Source organism: Alligator mississippiensis, chromosome 11 (assembly GCF_030867095.1).
Source record: "Alligator mississippiensis isolate rAllMis1 chromosome 11, rAllMis1, whole genome shotgun sequence".
Taxonomy (NCBI): domain Eukaryota; kingdom Metazoa; phylum Chordata; order Crocodylia; family Alligatoridae; genus Alligator; species Alligator mississippiensis.
In genome coordinates, this window is record NC_081834.1 from 57340990 (window position 1) to 57363266 (window position 22277).

At 60.7% G+C, this 22277-nt stretch overlaps 1 protein-coding gene across 2 annotated transcripts; it reads right to left on the reverse strand.

Annotated features, from left to right (window-relative positions):
- Positions 1 to 1236: 1236 nt before the first annotated feature.
- On the reverse strand, positions 1237 to 21376 carry LOC132243836 (mediator of DNA damage checkpoint protein 1-like). Of its 2 annotated transcripts, none has more exons than XM_059714313.1 (19): positions 21175 to 21376; positions 19711 to 20109; positions 16593 to 16662; positions 14122 to 16349; positions 13726 to 13788; positions 11246 to 11644; positions 9687 to 9756; positions 8866 to 9467; positions 8472 to 8534; positions 8180 to 8248; positions 7092 to 7349; positions 6644 to 6735; positions 6023 to 6301; positions 5572 to 5640; positions 5124 to 5192; positions 3941 to 4123; positions 3342 to 3467; positions 1744 to 1854; positions 1237 to 1556 (listed from the first exon to the last, which is right to left on the reverse strand). In XM_059714313.1, exons 1-19 carry the CDS (start codon positions 21290 to 21292, stop codon positions 1323 to 1325), a joined length of 5502 nt encoding a protein of 1833 aa, XP_059570296.1. In that variant the 5' UTR covers positions 21293 to 21376; the 3' UTR covers positions 1237 to 1322. The 2 variants fall into 2 exon arrangements, with proteins under 2 accessions (XP_059570296.1, XP_059570295.1); XM_059714312.1 differs by having other exon boundaries at positions 3941 to 4162.
- Between the last annotated feature and the right edge of the window lie 901 nt (positions 21377 to 22277).

The following is a 22277-nucleotide window of genomic DNA, read 5'->3' on the forward strand; positions in this document are numbered from 1 at the left end:
TTGGAATCTGGCTGAGTGGAAAGTTCTAACTGGGTGGAGAGAGACCAGTGAGGATGTAGGTCATGCCACCAGAGGGCCAACTTACCTACCAGGAGGTGGTGGGGAGGGAGATTGTGAGGTCAACATTCGAAGACGGGGGCGTACGCAAAGGCTGCTGGGTGTTGTAATCTCTGCTGGGGGGGAGGGACTCCCCCCCACATCTGGAGAACCCAGGTGTCCAGAGGCGGGCACTGCGGTGGGCAGCCGACACACAACAGCCCCTGACTGCCCACTTCAAGACACGTGGGTTCTCCCCGCCATCCAGGCCTAGGGGCCTCAGGGGCTCATGGGACAGAGGAGGCCTGGAAGTAGCCCCTCCTGCCCTCCCTACATACACCCTTAGTGTCTATGGTCATCCGTTAGGTAGAGGGGCAAGGGGGTGCCATGTTGGGAAGACTGAAAGCAACCACTCTAGCCCTGCCTTTGGGGGCTTCTCTGCTTCTCTCCCGGGTGTCTCCCCCACCCCGCTCTTGCAAGGCAGTGACCGGTATGGAGGAGCGCAAGGGTACACTCTAGCCCCTTTGGGGCGTTATCTACTCATCGGTGCCTCAGGCCAGTAACTGACCGCCGTGGAGGACCCCACATGGACGCTCTAGCCCGCTCCTCCTTGCGGCGTGCACCACGGTCCTCACTGCCGCCTCACTCGCTGCTCCACACAGGCTGCCATGGTGTGGAGGACGTGGTGTGGACACTCTTGCTCTCATTTGGCTCCACCACACCGTGCTGTGGCAGACCGCGGGCAGGAGCTGCTCTCGTCTGACGCCACCCGCCCCTCTATGCTCCCACGGTGCCTCTCGAGGTGCCACTTCTGGGCTTGGAGGCTCAAGCAGTGCCCAAGCAGGGGCCTGATGGGGAGGGGAGGACGCCAGCTCCCACCCGCAGGCAGGGGAGGGCATTAAAGGGCCACACCCCAAAATAGGGTTGGGTCAAAGGTTATGTGGGGGGGGGACACCCATGGGGGGCAGGTTCGTGCCAGGAACCCCAGCTGCTAGGGAGTCCAGGTGTCCGAGTTGTGGCTGTATTGGTCTAGAGCAACACTTCCCAACCGGTAGTACAGGTACCACTAGTGGTACACAGACAACCTGTCAGCAGTACACAGTAACAGATTTATTACAATTACTTTATATGACAAAAAAATTGCTAGCAATACTTAAGGCTGTATTATTTTAAGTTGCCCTCTCACTTCACACCAACACCTTTTTTTCCTGCAAAAGTCACTTTATTGAAAAATATAGTCATCTATAGGAACAGCCCCCCCCCAACCTCCCAGGGCATTAACCCTGTCAGTGCCGGCGCTTGGTGGTTCCAGAGGAGCCAGCTGCTCCCTTCCTCTTCCGGGTGGAGGGGGCTGGCTGTGCCAGTGGCTGGGGTTGGTCCAGGCAGTAAGGGCCCAGCTCAGCCTCCTGCCTCAGGACCCCGGTGAGCAGGAACTCCGCCGAGGCCACAGGCAGACCCACGGCCAGGGCAGGGCGGCAGCAGGGCAGGTCGGCAACGCATGAGAGCACCAGGCGCTTGGGCTGTGGAGGCGCCAGGTAGGGGTCAGGCAGTGCCCCTCATTCCCAACCTGCAGTCTCCACCCCCGCAGCCCTGCCAGTACCCCTCACTCCCGACCCGCATCCCCCCCATCCCGTCAGTACCCCTCACTCCCAACCCACAGCTCCCTGCCACCCATGATGCCTGTCACTCCCAACCTGCAACCCCCACCTTGTAGGCCCGCGGCATTCTGGGTAGGAAGAGACCCCCACTGCAGACTATTAACTCTTTCATTCGCTCAGGCTCTGGCTGGACATGGCGGGTGACGTGGATCTCATAGCCCTGGAGGGAGAGAGAGGTCAGAGGGACCAACCCGACACCATGCTAGCTGGAAGGAGGAGTGGAGCTTCTCAGATCCATGACATCTGAAAAGGGGGTGGGGCTACTTAGATCTACAACAGTGGTCACCAACCAGTGGATCAAGGCCTCTTCAAGTCTATCCCATGGTGGGGGGGGGGGGAAGGGGGGTAAGCACACACATGCCCCAACCCCAGTCAGCAGATCAGTCCGTGGGGGAGGGAAGCGGGGGGAGCCCAACTGAGGCCCCAGTGAGGGACGGTGCTGCAGAGGCAGGAGCAGGGGTAAATTGAGTGGGGCCCCGGCCAGGCGTGTGGTGAGAGGATGGAGCCCAGGCAGCTTGTCCAGGGGTGCAGGGGGGCTCTTGCCACTGTGCGCACGCCAGTGGAGGCCCTGAGGGGCACGTGCCCCCCTCTCTGTGTGCATTCAGCTACAGTTGCAGGCTGGGCTTTGTGCCCCGAGTCCTGCTACAGTCTGCCTGGGACTGGCCTGATGTTACACACCAAGTGGGCAGGGGATGAGGCTAAGCCTGGGGGCGGGACGCACCACGTGGCATTGGGCCGCTCCCGGGGCCAGCTGCAGCCACGCTTGGGATGCAAAGCCAAGCCTGCAACTACAGCTGCCTCCACCGCACACAGATCAGGGGGCAAGTGCCTCACCCCCAAAAACGCAGGGCAGCTCAGGCAGGAAGGAGGGGGCACAGGCCAACAGCCAAGAGGGTGCACAGCCCTGGAGGGCACAAGGGGCAGGTGCCTCTGGATCTGCACACTGGGCAGCGCTGGGAGCAGAGCTATGAGGGGGGCTGCAGGCACAGAAAAATTCACCAGAGCCTCTGCTCCCAGCACCAGCACTGCCACCCGGACCAAGCAGAGCGTGGTGCTGCTTTCCCCTCCCCAAGCAGGTGTGGCAGTGCCACGCACTGCTCAGGCTAAGCAGGACGGCAGTGCTGGGACGGGGCTACGGGGAATTTTCGGGTGTCCTTCTCCCACTGACTTGCTTGCTGGGGAGGCGCACCGCTAAATAATCATCTGCTCTCCCTCTGCCTCAATCTCCCCTTCTCCTTCCCTCCCCACAGACTTACCTGCTGGGCAGGGGTGGGGGGGCGGGGTTAGATCTTGGTTTGCTTTTAAATGCCAAAAGGTGATCTTCTACTTAAAAAGGCTGGAGACCACTGGTCTACAGGGTCTGGAAAGGAGGCTGGGTCTAAGGCTGGCAGGGATTCCCCATCATTACCTGAAAAGGGGGCACGGCCTGACGGAGGGACAGGGCTTCTTCAGCAGGCGGAAGAGGCAATGGGGCATGAGGGGGTGGAGCCTAGGAAAGGGTGGGGTGGGGTTGCCTAGTCAGACAGGCAAACCCTCAAAGCTGGGGGCGGACCCTCTGAAGGAGATGGGAACACTTAAAAAGGGGGGAGGGGATGGAGACCCAAAGGCTGCCTGGCCGGGGGTATAAGAGGGAACTTGGGCACCCACCTGGAGCAAGGCCCCACGTCGTGCCCGCCGCAGCGACTGGGTCAAGCTGAACCCGAAGTTCTCCTCCTGCTCTGGGTCTTGAACCACGAACCCGCTGGGCTCCAGGAAGCAGTGGCTGCGCTTGCTCTGGCAAGGAAACAGGGTCATGACCAGGCCTCTCTTCTCCCTCAGCTTGACTAGGCAGTGGCCCTCCCAAGAAAAAGTCCCTCCCGCTGCCCCTGCCTTGCCCAAGCGCCACCCCAAGTCTAGCTCCGCCCCCTCCTAGACTGTCCATACCACCATTCTCTAAAGCCTGCCTACTCCTGGCTGTAGCCCCGCCCACTCCAACACCCCTACCCCCCCTTAGTTCTGCCCATTCCAGCCATAGCTCCACCCACCCCACCTTAGCCCTGTCCCTGCCTTAGCTCGGCTCCACCCACTCCGAGTGCCACCTGCTCTCCAACACTGCCAACCCCTACCTCAGCCCCGCCCACTCTAGCCCCACCTCCCACCTTAGCCCCACCCACTCCGAGGCCCTGCCTGCAGTCTCTCTCGGTCCCTATTTGAATAGGGGTGGGAGGTCAGGGGGCGCTGTGGGTCAGGAGTGAGGCCACTGGTACCTGGTCAAGCCAGGCAGGGGTGACGATGGGAACGCCGCGAGCAAGAGCACACAGGAATTTGAGCGTGCGGCGGACGCGGTCGGTCACCAGGTGGGTGCACTCGAAAACAGAGTCGGCCAAGGTCCCGCCCAGCACTACCACCGCTTGCTCACCTGCCGCATCCACCACACCTGTGAACAGCACCTGTGGGACAGAGGGGCTCACACAGCCCTGGCCATGAGCCTGCCCCCAACAGGTGGTACAGTCCTCCCTTCCCCCACAGATCTGGAACATCATCATATAGTCATCGCCCCCTCCCCCCCCCCCCAAAGTCTGGGACACCTAGCATAACTCTTCCCCCACAGCTTTGGGATGATGGTGCAGTTGTCACCCCCGGCCCCATGAGAATGGTACAGTCCTCATGCCCCCCATGTCTGGGACAGAGTGGTATAGTCTTCTCCCACCTAGGTCAGAGATGGCGAGACAGTCCTCACCAACGCTCAGGACAAGGTGGCAGAGTCTTCACACCCCCGAGGTTTGGGACAGGGTGGTATAGTCTCCAACCCCCTCAGGACATAATGGTGCAGTCACCCCTCCCCCCCCCAAAAAACAGGGTGCCAGTCATAATCTCAGATCTGCAGGAATGAGATCATCTTATCGGCCCCACCCTAGGGCAGGGTGGTACATTCCCACCCCTCAGGTGTGAAACCTTAAAATCCTTGCCCCCCACCTCCATCTGTGACAGGTGGTACAGTCCTTCCCCTCCCCACCCAAAACAGGGTGGTACAGTCCTCTCCTCCCAACCAAGTTCCAGAACAAAGTGGTACAGCCCCATCCCCACCCCCAATCCCTCAACTCTAGGACATTATGGTAGAATCCTGCCCCCCAACCACAAGGTGCTACGTTTCTTACCCCACTCCCTTACAGCTTGGTGTAACCTCACTTACACCCCCTCCCCTACAAGGTGGGCTGGTTGGTGCAGTTCCTGTAACCCTTGCCATGTGGTACAACTCATGCCCCCTCTACTGTGATTTGGTAGTCTACTGCTAATCATATTCTTAATCTCCACCCCACCCCCACCCCAAGTAGGGGGAAGTGGTACAACCCAAGCACCTCCCCTCTTTGCAACTCAGGAGGCAACCCTACCAAGGCCTGAAAGGTGGGGGAATGACCCCATTTTATGACCCCACCCCCAGCCTCATACCCGGGGCGCGGTGGCTGCCCGCTGGCGGGTGGGGCGGTCTCGCAGGGTCTCCGGGTGATGCTCTGGCTCCTGTGGGGCAGCGGAGAGGGTAAGAACCCCTGCTCCAGAACAAGCCCCACCCACTACCTCAGAAGCCCCACCTCCTCCTTCCCATGCTCCGCCCCCAACCTGAGACCTCACCCCTTCCCCCAGTGAGTGAGGCCTCATCTCTTTTGCTCCCCACCCTGCCAACCAGGCATGACCTGGCACAGCCAAGCCCCGCCCACAGCCACTTAGGCCCCACCCACCACACCACAGGCCCCACACCCAGGCTCGAAATCCCAGTAGCGGGAAGTGGTACAATCCATGCACCTTCCCCCCTTTGCAACTCAGGAGGGAATTTTACCAAGGCCTAAAAGGTGGGGGGGGGAAATGACCCCATTTTATGACCCCACCCCCAGCCTCATACCCGGGGCGCGGTGGCTGCCCGCTGGCGGGTGGGGCGGTCTCGCAGGGTCTCTGGGTGATGCTCCGGCTCCTGTGGGGCAGGGGAGAGGGTAAGAACCCCTGCTCCAGAACAAGCCCCGCCCACTGCCTCAGAAGCCCCACCTCCTCCTTCCCGTGCCCTGCGCCCAGCCTGAGACCTCACCCCCTCCCCCAGCAAGTGAGGCCTCATCTCTTTTGCTCCCCACCCCGCCAACCAGGCATGACCTGGCATAGCCAAGCCCTCCCACAGCCAGCTCGAAGTCCCACCACCTTCCAAGACTCAGGCGCCACCGTCATGAAGCCATGCTCACGCCCTGCCCCTTCTTGGATTCAGGCTCCACCCATGTCAGGAGACCATACAAATGAGCCAAGCTCCACCCCCCCAATTTAGACCATGCCCCTTCATGCCCTGCCCCGGCAGGCCCGAGTCACACCTTGCTTTGGCTGGCCTCTCTCTCAGCATCCTCTGGGGCCCTGGCCTTGCTCCCAGCATCCCCTGGGGCCTTGAGACCACTTGAGCCCTGGGTTCTGTGCCTCTGGGGAGGCTTTGGTGGGGTGGCCTCTGCCCGGCGCCGCTGGCTGCGTCGAAGGACAGGGGCAGTGGTGGGGGCGGGGGCAGGGGCGGGGGCAGGGCTCGGGGCAGAGCTTGAGCGCAGGCTGCGGCGCCTCCTAGCAGCCAGAGCTGCCGCCTCCTCTTCTGGGGTTGCTGGGACCTGAGACAACAAAGGGAGAGATGAGAGACCGTGGGCACAGACACCTGGGTTCTCCGCCCCCTGGCTCTGGGAGTGGAGCGAGGGTTATGAGCGAAAGCTGGGAGCCCAGATGCCTGGCTTCTTCCCCTGCTCTGGGAAGCAAGCAGGGCAGGTGGGCTAGACCTGGGGGGTGTGGGGGGGACGTGTAAAAGGCAGCCCAGACCCCTGGGTTCTCTCCATTTCCCAGAGAGGAAAGAAAAAAAAACAACTGGTTGGTGAGAGCAGGATATGCTCAGAGCCCAGATGCCTGGGGTCTTTCCAGCTCCAGGAGGGGTGTGGGGGTGGAGCTGGGGCAGCACTCACCTCAGTGCTGTCCCCAAGCTGGGGCTCTGCAAGTGAGGGGACGGCCCTGGTGCCCTCCAGCTGCAGCCTCCCTGGCTCCCCGTCCACAGGGCCTAGAAGAGGAGAACACAAGGGTCAGTCCTGCCGCCTCCCCAGCCAGGGAGCTCCCCTGCATGCACCCACCTGCCCGCCTCACAGGGTGTGGAGAACCCATGCGTCTCGGCTCCCAGCCCCCCTGGTTTAACAACCTTCAGCCCTCGCCCCCCACCCAGAGAACCCAGACATCCAGACTGCCAACCCCATAACTCCCCTCCTGGGGCTGGAGAGCCAGCCCACGTACGCGGTACATGAGCTACGCCACACCCACCCCAGGCGTGTAGGACCCCCCCCAGGCACTCAGGACAGGAACACCCGCACAGAACCCAGGTGTCCAGGATGTGCACACATACACCCCCCCACCACTCTTCACCCTGCAGTGCTGGGCTGGGCCCGTGTGGGGTGCCACGGCCTGGTGCCACAGGCTGAGTCTCCTCCTCTGGCTTCGGGGTGGGCTCCAGTCTGGTGCCATCTGGGGGCTCCAACGTGGCCCCACTGGGTGGGTGCTGCTTTCCCCCAGGTGCCGGGGGCGGTGCTGGGGGCGGTGCCATGGGCAGGGGCTGCATCTCCTCCTCCTGGGCAACGAAGGCCTGGGTGGCCTGTTCCACGTAGAGCTCCTCGTCTGACTCCACTGGAAAATGGGAGGGAAGACAGAGAGTGGACCCAGGAGACGGGGCTCCCGGGTCCCCGTCCACATCCCTAGTGGGGCCCTATAGCCCAGGCCTGTTAGTCTGCCACTTCCCAGAATCCTTTGCAGCAGCCCCCTTTCACTGGCATCAAATCCCAGATAGCCACGATGGACCTCCCCATCTGTGGTGGTAGCAAGTCCAAGATGTCTGCCAGGAGACACCCTCACTAAGGGCTTTAAATCCAAGATGGCCACAGGGATACCTCCCCATGCTGGTGCAAAATCCAAGATGGCCACCAGAGAATTGCCACCGCAGGCATGTCTAATCCCAGACGGCTGCCAGCAAGTCCCACGCCCCGCTCTTTATTGGTGTCAAATCCAAGATGGCCACAAGGGAACCTCCCCCACTTGGTGCTAGATCCAAGATGGCCGTCAGGGAACCTTCTGCCCCCAGCAGGAGCAGCGACATCATGGAGGTGGTAGGGAGACCTGGAGCTCCGCGCCCAGGTAGTCAGTCATTAGCTCCACCCCACTCGAAGGCCCTGCCCCCCTGGGCCATAGGGTCAGGGTGGAGGCACCCCAGGGTGTGGGACTGAGGGCTTGCGCAGTAAACCTGCCCTGCAGGGGTCATTAGCTCCACCCCTTTCATGGGACCAGCCCGGTGGTCAGTTCCACCCCCCACTTGGGCTACATCATGTGACCCTGGGGTGTTAAACCCCTCCTCCCACCCAGCACCCCATCCAGTGGGTCACTGGCTCCACCCCCAGCCAGACCCCGCCCCCACTGGGGCTAACTCCACCCCCTTGGGCGGCACCATGCAACTCCTCACTCACCTTCCCCTGCCCGGCACTGGGTCCCGAAGGAGAACCTCTGGGTGGCCTCCTCTTCCTCCAGGCCGGGGGCTGCAGGGAAGGGGGAAGGTAGGGGAATTACCCACAATCCCCCATGTTGCCCCCCCTCCACAATGTGGGGACACCAGTGGCAGGGGGAGAGAGAACCCAGGTGTCCAGGCTCCCAGCCCCCTACTCTAACCCACCGGCCTCCCAACCCTCCGAGAGAACCCAGGTGTCCGGGCTCCCAGCCTCTCCTTCCCCCCGCAACTCAGAGAGACTCCAGGTATCCTACCGGGGGCTCCAGCCTCGTTGCCCACGTAGCACTGGGTGGCCTCCAATGCCAGGTTGGGGTCATCTGCGGGGGGGAGGGGGAGTGGGGCAGAAAGAGAAAGGGTGAGACGGAAGTCCTAGCGCTATCCCCGCATGCACTGCAGGGCAGCGTGCGCCCACCAAACCCAGGCATCAAAGCTGGTGGCAGCGGGTGCTCGACTTTGGGAACCCAGGTGTCCGGGGGTGGATGAGGGTCGGGAACTCAGGTGTCCGGCGGAGGGGCAGCCATTCAAAGGCCCTTGCGCCAGGGATGGGGGTGGAACCCAGGCCTTCAGGAGGGAGGGGGAGGGTCATTCAGGACCCTTGCCCAGGGGATAAGAGGACAGAACCGGGCAGGGCGAGGTCTTATCACTCACCTTCCGCATCAGTCTCACTGTCGTCCCCAGATGATGGCCAAGAGGATGGGCGGGGCTGGGGGGCCTCCAAATCTGGATCAGGAGCTCCAAGTGCAAGGGGCTCGAGAGCCCGGGGAGATGCTGCAGTCAGTTGGGCTGCCACCCCCACCTCTGGATTCCTGTCACCATCCTCCACATCAGTGTCACTGCCCACCTCAACAGCTGGCTGATGGCTGGGTGGACCTACAACATCTGGAATCTCCTCTACATCAGTGTCGCTGTCCGCTTTAAAGGCAGGCTGGCTGCTCTGGGGATCTGTCACATCTGAAAGCCTGTCACCATCCTCCACATCCATGATGCTGCCCACCTCCACAGCTGGCTGATGGCTCTGGGAACCCACATCTGGATCCTTGGTCCCCTTTGTGTCTGTACATCTGCCCCCCGCCAGGAGCTCCCATCCACAGGTCTTTGGTCCAGGAACATCTGGATCCTGGCCTAGGGGCTCCACATCTGGTGGCTCTGGGGCAGGGGGAGGTGTCTGCCCCCCTGATGTTGCTGCACCCCCTGGAGTATTGAAGCAGAGGTGGGGAGAGAGGCTGGGGGCATCCTCAGTTTCTTCGTCGCTAGGGGTAGGGGGGCATATGGTGGGTCAGAAAACCCAGGTGTCCAGACTCTGAGCCCCTTGGGCTCACCCCCCAGTCCCTGAACTCCCCTCCCAGGGAATCCAGGCATCCATGCTCCCAACCCTCCCTGCTCCCCCCAGAGAACTCAGGAATTCAGGTTCCCAGCTCCCCCATTCCCAACCCAGCTCCCAGGCCCTTCCCAGGCACCCGGGCACATACCTCTCAGGCACCACGGTGTTGTGGGGTGGAGATCCTAGGCTGCCGCTGCCCCGCGTGGAGGCCTCTGACCCTGGATGGGAGCAGGGAGGTGTCAGCTGGGGAGAACCCAGGAGACTGGGATGGGGGTGCAGGGCAGGACGTGGGGCCTCTGCACCCAAACACCCTGATCAGCCCCAGCCCCCCTACTCCTACCGAGTAGGGGTTACCAAAACACCCAGCCCCAGGTCTTAAAAGTCCTGCAAAAACCCTGACCCTAGCTGCGACTCTTTTGGCATTATGGGCCAACAAAAAACACCCAGCGCCAGCCCTGGGCTCCCTTGTTATAGGGCCTACAGAAAACACCAGCTCCAGCCCCAATTCCACTGCTGTTGTACAGCCTATAAAAGCTCAGCTGCTTTCTTACTGTAGGGCCTACAACTCCCCCCCACAGTCCTGGCCTGGCTCCTCTGTTATTATACAGCTGCCAAAAAACACCTCAGCCCAGCCCAACTCCACGGTTATTAGAGGGCAGAGAGGGGCAAAATATGGCCTGTGGGCACCTTGGACCTGCCTGAGCCGTGGGGCATAGTTGGTCCCACTGCCCCTGGGCGCACAGCAGCGTGAAGGTGGGGGTGGCTTAGCAGCCAGACTCCACTTCCCAGCAGCCCACACAGTGGCGGCTTCTTCCAGATGCCACCACCAGTTTCACCACTGCTGCCGGATTGGCCCCACTGCCCAGGGGTGCTGGACAAAGCAGGCAGGCAGGCAGGGTCTCCATGGAGACTGGCCAGGACCCCCATGGGCAGGGTACAGAATGGCAAAGCAGTGACAATGCAGGGCCAGGTCCCAGGGCAGAGCTGCCACCTGTTCCCTGCCCCCACCATTATAGGGGCAAAAAACACCCAAGCAAAGCAAAAACAAACAAACCCCACAGTTGTTGTCATCATCGTCCCCCGCCCCCCCCAGCTCCATTGTTGTTCTAGGGCTGACTGGTGCCCCCAGCCCAGCCCAGCCCAGCCCAGCCCCAACTCCCATATTATTATAGGTCCTGCCAAAACCTCAAACTCCTGCCGCAACCCTGATCTAATGTTATTATATGACCTACAAGATACCCCAGCCTCAGCCCCACCCCCAGCCCTCTTCTTACTGTAGAGCCTACAACTCCCCTCCCCCCAAGCCCCTTTGCTCCAATAGGCCCTACAGCCCCCCCCCCCCCCCCCCCCACACACACACGCACAGCCCCCCCCTGTTGTTACAGGCCCTACCAAAGCCTCTCAAGCCCCCTTGTTATTTTAGGTCCTACCAGATTCCACCCAGCCCCTTGTTAGGCCCTACCAACCCCCCAGCCCAGCTTCTTGTTATTACACACCCTACCCAAACCCCCCAGCCCTTGTTGTTACAGACTCCACCACCACCCCCGCCAGTCCTCCTACTACAGGCCCTACTGAAATCCACCCCCCATCCTTCATGTTATAATTGACCCTACCAAACCTCCCCAGAGCTCCCTTGTTATTATAGGGCCTACCATAACTCCCACCCTCTTCTTTATTGCAGGCCTTAGAAACGCCCCCTCTCCTCACCTACGTGTGGTCTTGCCTTCTCCTCTTCCGAGCTCTGAGCCAACAGGGCCCCGGCGCCTGCCCTACGCCTGCCCGGGGTTGGCGTCTCCTCCACGGCCACACAGGGCAGGGGGGAGGCTGCGGCTTGCCCCGGGGGCAGCAGGAAGTACTGGCAGCCCACGTCACCGAAGAGCAGGGTGTCGCCATGGGCCAGGGCATAGCGGACGTGGGGCTGGAGCACGGCACGGCCGCGCCGCGTGCGATTGAGGCTGCCGCGGTCCCAGAGCAGGTGCGGGTGTCCGGGCCGAGGCCCTGGCGTTTCGATCACCGCGTGGACCTTCGACACCGAGGGCGCCGGCAGGTGCACGGGGCAGCTGGGGAGGCGGCCCACCGCGTTCTCGCCGGGGTAGATCCAGACGTCTGCGAGGAAGGCGGAGAGCCCAGGTGTCTGGAGGGACCCAGTCATGCAGGCTCTCATCCCCACTGGTGCGCGCGCGCGCACACACACACCCCCAGTGTCCGGGATGCTCACTCACACGCTCAGGCACAGACACATACCCCCACTCCCACAACACACAGACCCCAAGTGTCCAGGCTCCCCCGGACACCCGGGGCCCTTGGACATGGAGCTTACCCCAACACCTGCGGCCCACGAGACATCAGGGACCGCCCAGACCACGGGACCCCGCCGGGGGGGGGGGGGTCCTACCTCTCTCCGGGCCGTGGCGGCCCCCCAGCACCCGCAGCCTCCCCACGGGGCGCCCGGGGTCCGCGGGGGCCTCGTCCTCCTGCTCCTCCTCCCACTGCAGCAGCTGCGTCTGCTCCATGGCCCGGGCGGGGGCAGCTCAAGCCAGCCCCGCCCGTGACTTCTGACCCACGCCCTATTTTGGGGCCGTGGCCCTTTAAATTCCCCGCGCTTAGGCGCTGAAGCCACAGAGCCTGGATGTGGGCGCCTAGAAAGGCGCCACGGGACCACAGAGATTGGTTGCGCCGGCCTAGAGCGGCTAGCTCTCTGCAGTCCTCCTCAACATGGCGCGGCTGAGCCATAAAGAGGAAACCGGGCGCCAGGCTAGAGTGCCCATATTAGCTCCTCCACAACATGGCGTCCCTGCCCTTCTACCTCGCGAATGACCACAGATACCTCACGTAGACTACCCAGGGATATTAAGGGGAGAAAGCAGGGCTAGAGCGCCCGCTTTGAGCCCGGCACAAAATGACCACCGCCCGACCATAGAGAGCGAAGGCTAGAGTGCACACACTTGATCCTCCAAAGCGTATCTTCTACCTCATTATCCCCCCATTCATAATGAGAATGACCTCACCTTGCAGCCAATTTTAGCCACTGAGGAAGCCTAGCCCAGGGCGGACCCCAAAGGTCCTGGTACCATGAAGGGGCATCTGGTGTTGCCAGGCAACGGACTGGTTACTAGGGCTGCCCTGGATACCACGAAGGGGGATCTCAGTGTTACTCAACAGTGGGCCAACTGCTCTGTTACTAGGCAACAGCCTGCTGACTAGAGCTGCCTAGGATACCCTGTGTTGTGTCCCAGTGTTGCTAGGAGACACGAGGGTCATTCCAGTGTTGCTAGGCAGCCTACTGGCCAGGGGCTGCCCCCAACCATCAAGGCCTGGGGCCAGGGCTGCTTCCAGCTCACCTACCAGCCCCCCATGCTCACCAGGAGACCCGGCTCCCAGCCCCACCCTGCGCCCGCGCTGCTACACGGCCAGCCCCAGTCGGGGGGGGGGGGCAGGGCCAAGAGCCCGGGCTCTCTGGGAAGGGCTGGGGGGTAAGAGCCGGGGGGGTTGGGAGCATGGATTCGGGGGTCCTTAGTAGGGGAAGAGGGAGCTAAGGGGCTAGATGGGGTGCGGGGTAAGAGCCCAGAGGGATGCCTGGGATCTCTGGGCAGGGGAACGAGAGCAGGGGAAAGCTGGGAGCCGGGACACCTGGGTTCCTCCCCAGCTTGTCTCCCCCTCCCTCAAGGGTGGCTCTGACCTGAACTCTGCTTTACCCAGTGCTTCTGTCCCTTTCCAGGTGAGGCATCCAGAGCCCAGGCACTCAGGGCAGATGGGCAGAAACACAGAAGCCAGCGGTTCAGGGTACCCAGGTATGTGCCCATGGAAAACCCAGCTCCCCCTACACAGAAGCTGTGTCCAGCGCTGCCCTGTCCCAGGTGCCCAGGACCCAGACAGAGAACCCAGATGTCCGGGCTCCCAGCCCGCTCCTGGGAGAACCTCTGGGTGGCCTCTTCCTCCAGGCTGGGGACTGCTGGGGAGGGGAACTACCCACAATCCCCCATTTTGCACCCCTCCACCCTCACCACAATGTGGGACATGGGTGGCAGCGGGGATACCCACAAGGAGAGTGAGAGACCCAGGTGTCCGGGCTCCCAACCCCCCTGCTTATACCCACCAGTCCCCACTCCCCTCCCAGCTAATCCAGGCATCTGGACTCTCAGCCCCCCTCCACCACCCCAACCCGGAGAGAAACCCAGGCATCCTACCAGAGGCTCCAGCCTTGCTGTCCAGGTAGCACTGGGTGGCCTGCAGTGCCAGGTCAGGGTCATCTGCAAGGGAGTGAGAGGGAGGCTGTGGTGCTATCCCAGCGTGCACTCCAAGGCACCCTGCCGGCTTGCGTCCACCAAACCCATCAAATCTGGTGGCAGTGGGTACTGAACTCCGGGAACCCAGGTGCGCGGGGGTGGATGAGGGTCTGGAACCCAGGTGTCTGGTGGAGGGGCAGCCATTCAAGGCCCTCCCCACAGGGATGGGGGTGGAACCCAGGCCTCCAGGAGGGAAGGGGAGGGTCATAGAGGGCCCTTGCCCAGGGGATAGAGGACAGAGCCCAGGCATCTGGGTGCGGGCAGGGATGGGGGGCAGGAGGCAGTCCCCTCACTCACCCTTGGCATCAGTTTCACTGTTGTCCCCAGATGCTGGCCAAGGGGATGAGTGGGGCTGGGGGGCCTCCACATCTGGATCAGGAGCCCCAGGTTCGAGGGGCTGGAGAGCCTGGGGAGGTGCTGCAGCCGGTTTGGCCACTACTCCCACTTCTGGATTCCCATCACTATCCTCCACATTTGTGTCGCTGGCCACCTCAACAGCTGGCTGATGCCTGGGTGGACCCACAACATCTGGAATCTCATCCACCTCCACATCGGTGTCGCTGTCCGCTTTAAAGGCAGGTCGATGGCTCTGGGGACCTGTCACATCTGGAAGCCCATCACCATCCTCCACATCTGTATCACTGTCCATCTCGACAGTGGGCCAACAGCTCTGGAGAACTTCAACATCTGGGTTCCCATCGTTCTCCACAGCTGGGTTGCCACCCACCTTAGTGGCAGGCTGATGGCGCTGGGAACCTATAACATCTGGAATTCCATCCCCACCTTCCACATCTGTATCACTGTCCACCCTGACGTTGGATTGATGGCCCTGGGGAACTTGAACATCTAGCTTCCCATTCACATTCTCCACATCTAGGTTGCCGCCCACCTTAGTGGCAGGCTGATGGCTCTGGGGACCTACAACATCTGGAATCCCATCCCCATCCTCCACATCCGTATCACTGTCCATCCCAATTGCGGGCTGATGGCCCTGGAGAACCTCAATGTCTGGATTCCCATTAATGCGCTCCACAGCTGTGTCGCTGCCCACCTTAGTGGCTGCCCGATGGTTCTGGGGCCCTGCCACATCTGGAATCCTGTCATTGTCCTCCACATCTGTATCACTGTCCACCTCAACAGTGGGCCAAGTGCTCTGGGCAGCCACAACATCTGGATTTCCATCACCGTTCTTTACAGCTCTGTTCCTGCCCACCTTCACAGTGGGCCAACAGCTCTGTGAACCTACAACATCAGGAATCCCATCACTGTCCTCCACATCTGTGTCACAGCCCACTTCAAAGGCCAGCTGATGGCTTTGGAGAGCCTCAACATCAGGATTCACATCACTGTTTTCCACAGGTGTGTCGCTGCATGCCTTAGTGGCAGGCTGATGGTTATGTGGACCTACAACATCTGGAATCTTATTGCCATCCTCCACATCTGTACTGCTTCCCACTTTATCGGCTGGCCGACAGTCCTGGGGAACCACAACACCTGAATTCCCACCAACGTTCTCTGTAGCTGTATGGCTACCCCGCTTCATGGAGGGCTGATGGCTCTGAGGTCCTGCAACATCTGAATGCCCATCTGCCTCTTCCACATCAGTATCACTGCCCACTTCAAGGTCCAGTCGATGCCTCTGGGTACCAGCTACATCTGGATTTCCATCCATCTCCTCCACATCTGTGTCACTGTTCGCAGCAACAGCTGGCCGAAAGCTCTGAAGATCCTCAACTTCTGGATTTCCATCACCATTATCTGCAGCTGTGTTACTGCCCACCTTAATGGCGAGCCGATGGCTCTGGGCAACCACAACATCTGGAATCCCATCACCATCCTCCACATCTGTGTCTCTGCCCACCTCAACAGTTAGATGAGGACTCTGGAGAACCTCAACATCTGGATTCCCATCTCCATTCTCTGCAGCTGTTTTGCTGCTTACCTCCCCGGTGGACCGACGGTTCTGTGAATCTACAACATCTGGAAACCCACCCTCGACTTCCACATGTGTGTCACTCGCCGCTTGGACAGCAGGCTGACAGCTCTGGGGAACCTCAACACTTGGCTTCCTGTTAACGTATTCCACAGCTGTGTCGCTGCACACCTCAATGGCAGGCTGATGGCTTGGTGGACCTACAACATCTGGAACCCCAAACCCATCCTCCACATCTGGATTGCTGTCTGCTTCCGAGGAGGACCGTCGGCCCTGGGAAACCACAATATCTGGATTCCCCTCTCTGTCTTGCGTACCTGTGTTGCCAGCCACTTCAATCACAGACAGACGGCTCTGTGAACCTACAACATCTGGATCCTTGGTCCCCTCTGTGTCCATGTGTATGTCCCCCGCCAGGAGCTCCCAACCACAGGTCTTTGATCCCGGCACATCTGGATCCTGGCTTGGGGGCTCCACATCCAGCAACTCTGGGGCAGAGGGAGGTGCCCAGCCCCTCGGTGTCGCTGCCCCTCCTTGGGTATTGAAGCAGAGGTGGGAGGAAGGGCTGGGGGCATCCTCAGCTTCCTCGTCACTAGAGGGTCAGGGGCATAGGGCGGGTCAGAAAACCCAGGTGTCCAGGCTCCCATCCCCTTAGACTCACCCCACAACCCTTCATCTCTCCTCCCAGGGAATCCAGGTGTTCATGCTCCCCCTGCTCTCACAACTCAGTCCCCACTCCCCGCAGACAAAACCCAGCCATCTGGGTTCCCAGCACCCCCGTTTCCACCCCAACCCCCAGGCCCCTCCCAGAGATCCCAGGCATCTGGACACATACCTCTCAGGCACCACGGTGTTGGGGGGTGGAGATCCTAGGCTGCCGCTGCCCTGTGTGCAGGCCTCTGACCCTGGATGGGAACAGGCAGGTGTCAGCTGGGGAGAACCTGATACCGGGATGGGGGAAGGGGCAGGATGTGGGGTCTGTGCACCCAAACACCCTGATCAGCCCCAGCCCCCCTACTCCTACTGGGATCTGCTTGTTCTTGTAGGGCCTACCGAAAGACCCAGCTCCAGCACTATTATAGATCCTACAAAAACCCTGGCCCCAGATCCAACTCTCTTGATATTATAGGGCCGACAAAAACGCCCAGCACCAGCCCTGGGCTCCCTTGTTATTATAGGGTCTACAGAAAACCCCAGTTCCAGCCCCGGCTCCATTGTTGTCGTATGGCCTATAAAAAATCCAACCCCAGCCTCCTTATTATAGGGTCAGTACAAACCCTCAGCTCTGGCCACACCCTCAAACCTAGCTCCTTTGTTATTATAGGGCCTCAAACATGCTCCAGTCTAAGCCCCAGCCCCGCCTCCACTGTTACTATAGGACCTAAAACAAGTCCCAGCCCTAAGCCCGGCTGCTTTGTTATTGTAGGGCCTACAAAACCACCCAGTCCTGAGCTGGCTCCTCTTGTAGCAGGCAAACACACTCTTAGTATAACTTTAGGCCTTCCCAGGACTAAGCAACTAAATTATACAGAGTGCATCATAAGGCACTGGGAAAAATGAGTGCTATGACTGGTACAGTGGGCTAACCAGAGACAGTAGGTTCCCTAAAAAAGGAAAAGAAACCAAAAAAGGAACAGGATTGGAGCACCTTATCTACAAAGATGAGGTAAGAAACTTGAGAACGGACAATTTGAAGTGAGAAAGTTACAAAAGTAGTGGACAAACAAAGAGACAGTGTGCGTTTGTGTTGCCACCCTGGGGAGACAGGAGCAACCTTGAAATTCTTGTTCGAACAACAAAGAATCCAGAAACTAACATCCCACACACCCAGCAGAGAATCTGAGGCCAGTACCACTGAAGGTTGCTGCTGTAACATCTGAAGAAACCCCTTGCCAGGTTGTATTATGGGAAGGAAACATATGATAAAGCCTAGGGATTGCTATTAAAGTTAGCTTGATACCAAATCGGACAAGGGGCCGTGTCAAGCCTTGGGGGTCTCTGGTAAGACGAATTCTAGGAGCAACACCTCTGTCATTATCTACCTAACACAAACCCAAGTCCAGCCCAACTCCATTGTAATGATATAGGGCAAAGGTGGCCAAATATGGTCCATGGGCCAGTGGGTACCTTGGTCCTGCGTGAGCCAAGGGGAAGCCGGGGCCAGGGGGTGTGCAGCCAGTTCTGCTCCTCCCACGCGCAGAGTGGTGTGGAAGTGGGGGTGGCGTGGCAGCCAGCCTCCACTTTCCAGCAGCCCATACGGCGGTGGCTTCTTCCAAATGCCACTGCTAGTTTTACCACTGCTGCTGGATCGGGCCCGTTGCCCAGGCACCCTGGCCCATCTGCCCTGCATCCACCACCAGGGGTGCCGGACGGAGCAGGCAGGTGGGGTCTCCATAGAGACTGGCCAGAACCCCCCTGGGCAGGGCACATCTGGGCAGATGGGATGGGGTAGTGGCTGGAGGGGCAGGGGCCAGGATGACAGGTCAGTGACAGTGTAGGGCTGGGGCCTGGGGCACAGCCATCATCCGCTCCCTGCCCCCACCGTTATAAGGCCAAAAAAACCTGCAGTCCCCTCCCTGGCTCCAACTAGGGCCCCCCCAAACCAGCCTTAACCTCAGCCCTGGTTCCCAAGTTATTATAGGGCCTAGCTGTGACGGAGCACAGGGTGTGCCTGTCACCCACAGGGGTTTGAGCAAACAGCCCGCAGGTGGGAGTAGGCCCAAGCAGGTGGTCACATGTCAGACAGAAGGCTGCCTGATTGGTGGAGAGCCTGGGTATAAGGCAAGGCCCCAGAGCAATACAAGCAATTGCTGCAGGGGCTGAAGGAGCAATGTCACCCAGCCAGCTTCTGTTCCTGGAACAGCTTGGAGGTACAGAGCAGGGACTAGGGATGGAGGAGGTTCCTAGAGCTTAAAACTATGCCCTGCTGAGGAGGATGGTGCAGTGGGGCAACTTCTAAGAATTGCCACACTTGTGCCTCCCCAGTGAAGCGCGAGTATGAGGTGCCAGAAAGCCTCAGCCCCTGCTGCCGTGTGGGTGACCCTGTGGAGGGAAAAGGCTAGGGGAGCACACCCCAACAGAAATGTGCAGGGCCAAGGCCCACTGTGTGGAGCCTGAGGTGGGGTCCAGGCCATGAGAAGGGGGCCTGGATGCAGCCTAGGTACACTAAGTGAGGCCTGAGGCTCACTAAGGAGCCGGGTGTTGAGGCTCCGGGGGCCCAGGGAGTGAGGGCTGCAAGGTGGAGGCCCAGGGATTTCTAGACCGGGTGACGCCAGGTGGTACAGCTCAGCAAGGGAGTCAGGAGCATTTGTGAATGTCAGCTACGAGGCATGGGATACAAGGGAAGGCTCAAAGCTGTGTATGCGCCCTTGGCAATGAAATGGGTAGCCTCCCACCTGGGAAAAACAAAGACATCAAAAGTGCGGCAGGGGAGGCAGGTGGGTGGACTGCCCAGGACAAGTGAGCGGGCCAATGTTTACACGCCCTGGACTGGCCCACTTATTACACTGCCACAACGCCAGCCCTAGCCCCTTTGTTATGATAGGACCTTCAAGAAGTACCAGCCTCAGCCCCGCCCACAGCCATCGTCTTATTGTAGGGCCTACAACCATCTCCCTTCCTCCCCCCCCACACACACACCAGGGAGCTCCCTGTTGTTACAGGCCCTACCAAAGCCTCCAAAGCCCCCTTGTTGTTATAGGTCCTACCAGAATGCACCCAGCTCCTTGTATAGGCCCTACCAACCCACCCACCCAGCCCTTGTTGTTATGGACTCCACCACCACCCCTGCCAGCCCTCCTCCTACAGGCCCTACTAAAATCCCCCCCCATCCCTCATGTTATAATGGACTCTATCAAACCTCCCCACAGCTCCCTTGTTGTTTATAGGGCCTACAGTAACCCCCACCACCATCCACTTTGTTACTGTAGACCCTAGAAAAACCTGCCACTCACCTCCACGCCATCTTTTTTTCTTCACCTCTGACTCCTGAGCCAACTGGGCCCCAGCACCCATCCTACGCCTGCATGGGGTTGGTGTCTCCTCCACGGTCAGACAGTGCAGGGGGGAGGCTGCAGATTCCCCAGGGGGCAGCAGGAAGTACTGGCAGCCCACGTCGCCAAACAGCAGGGTGTCGCCATGGGCCAGAGCGTAGCGGACGTGGGGCTGGAGCACGGCACGGCCGCGCCGCGTGCGATTGAGACTGCCACGGTCCCAGAGCAGGTGTGGGTATCCAGGCCCAGGCCTTGGTGCTTCAATCACTGCATGCAGCTTGGACACGGAGGGCACCGGCAGGTGCACGGGGCAGCTGGGGAGACGTCCGACCACGTTCTCACCAGGGTAGATCCAGATGTCTGCGAGTGAAGGGAAAGCCCAGGTGTCTGGGAAGGGTCCAGACTCCCACCCCTGCCAGTGCATACACACATGCACGTGTATGCACACTCAACCCAAGCATCTGGGATGCTCACTTGCACAGATGGACACTCCCGCAGCCCTCACAACACAGACTCTTTTCCAGAGAACCTAAGTGTCCGGGTTGCCAAACCCCTTGGTCTAGCTGACCAGGCCCCAACTCTCCTCCCAGTGCTGGGAGAGGACCCAGGCTCCCAACCCCCTTCTACTGCCCAACCACACATACGTGTGCATGCGTGTGCACCACTCCTCTCCCATAAAACGCAGGCATCTCAGCTCCCAGCCCCTCCCTGGTCTAATCCACCTGCCCCCGCTCCTCTCCCAGAGGATCCAGCCCCCCTCCTCTCCCCTCCCAGGGAACCCAGCCGTTCGGCAGGCTCTCCCCTGGGGACATGAGCCCCACATCTGGCCCCAGCTGGAATGGGCTTGAACCCCAGGAAATAATGCCTTTGTCATGAATCACCCTGGACACCAGCTTCCTCAGGCAGTGGGGTTACCCCCAGGTGCCGGGTTCCTCGTATAGCGGGGTCCCCACCCCTGGCACCAGTCCAAAACCGTGTCCAGTTGTGGCCCCCCACTCCAGCAAGGATGTGGACAAGCTGGAGAGAGTCCAGCGGAGGCCGATGAAAACGGCTGGGAGGCTGGGGCGCACAGCCTGCGAGGAGAGGCGGAGGGAACTGGGCTCATTGAGTCTAGAGGAGAAAAGACCAAGGGGGGGGATTTGACAGCAGCCCTCAACTCCCTGCAGGGGGGCTGCAAGGAGGGTGGAGCCGGCTGGTGCTCAGTGGGGGCAGACGACAGGACAAGGAGCGAGGGGCTCCAGGTGCAGCAAGGGGTCCTGGGGACGAGGCGGTGGAGTCTCCATCCCTGGAGATGTTTAAGACCCGGCTGAGACGGTCTAGTTGGGGCTGGTCCTGCTGGGAGCAGGGGCTGGGCTGGACTGGACTGGACTGGGCGTCCCTTCCCGCCCCCGCACGCCTGCGCCCAACGGACATCGGGGCTCCTACCTCTCTCCGGGCCGTGGCGGCCCCCCAGCACCCGCAGCCTCCCCACGGGGCGCCCGGGGTCCGCGGGGGCCTCGTCCTCCTGCTCCTCCTCCCACTGCAGCAGCTGCGTCTGCTCCATGGCCCGGGCCGTGCCGTGCCCTGAGCCCCCGCCACCTCGCCCCGCCCCTGACCTTTGACCCAATCCCTAGTTCGGGGGCGTGGCCCTCGATCCCCCCCCGTTCCCGCCCCCTGGTGGGAGCCGGGACTCGCCGCCCACCCCTGCCAGGGCCCCGCGCCCGGGCGCTGGAGCCACGGAGCCCGGACGTGGCTGCCTAGAGAGGCTCCATGGGACCATAGAGAGGCGGGCTGCGATGAGCTAGAGTGCCTAGCTCTCTGCGGTCCTCCACAACATGGAGGCCAGTGTGCAGCATAGAGTGCGGAGATAGCGGGCTAGAATGTCCACACGGGGTCCTCCCCAACATGGCGCCCTAGCACTCCTACCACACCAGTGACCATAAAGATACCTCATGCAGCACGCCCAGGGACATTAAGCACAAGGGTGGGCGGGTAGAGTGACTGCCTTCGCCTGCCACAAAATGGCCGCCGCCTGGCCATAGAGAGGGAAAGCTAGAATATACACATTTGGTCCTCCAGAGTGTCTTTTTCCTCATTATCCCCACATTCATTAATGAGAATGACCTCACTTTGCACCATTTTTAGCCACTGAGGAAGCCTGGGCCTCTGAGCAGCACCTGGGCCGAGCCCGACCCCACTGGAGCTGCCCCAGAGGCCCTGTTACTGTGAAGGGGCATCTGGCATTGCCAGGCAACAGTCTGGTTACTAGGGCTGCCCTGGGTACCATGAAGGGGCATCTCAGGGACATCTGGTGTTGCCAAGCAACAGGCTGCTAACTAGGGCTGCCCTGTGTATCCTGTGTTGTGTCCCAGTGTTGCTAGGAGACACGAGGGTCATTCCAGTGTTGCTAGGCAGCCTACTGGCCAGGGGCTGCCCCCAACCATCCAGGCCTGGGGCCACGGCTGCTTCCAGCTCACCTACCAGCCCCCCATGCTCACCAGGGGACACCCCCCCACCCCCCCAGAGAACCCAGGTGTCAATCGCAGGGC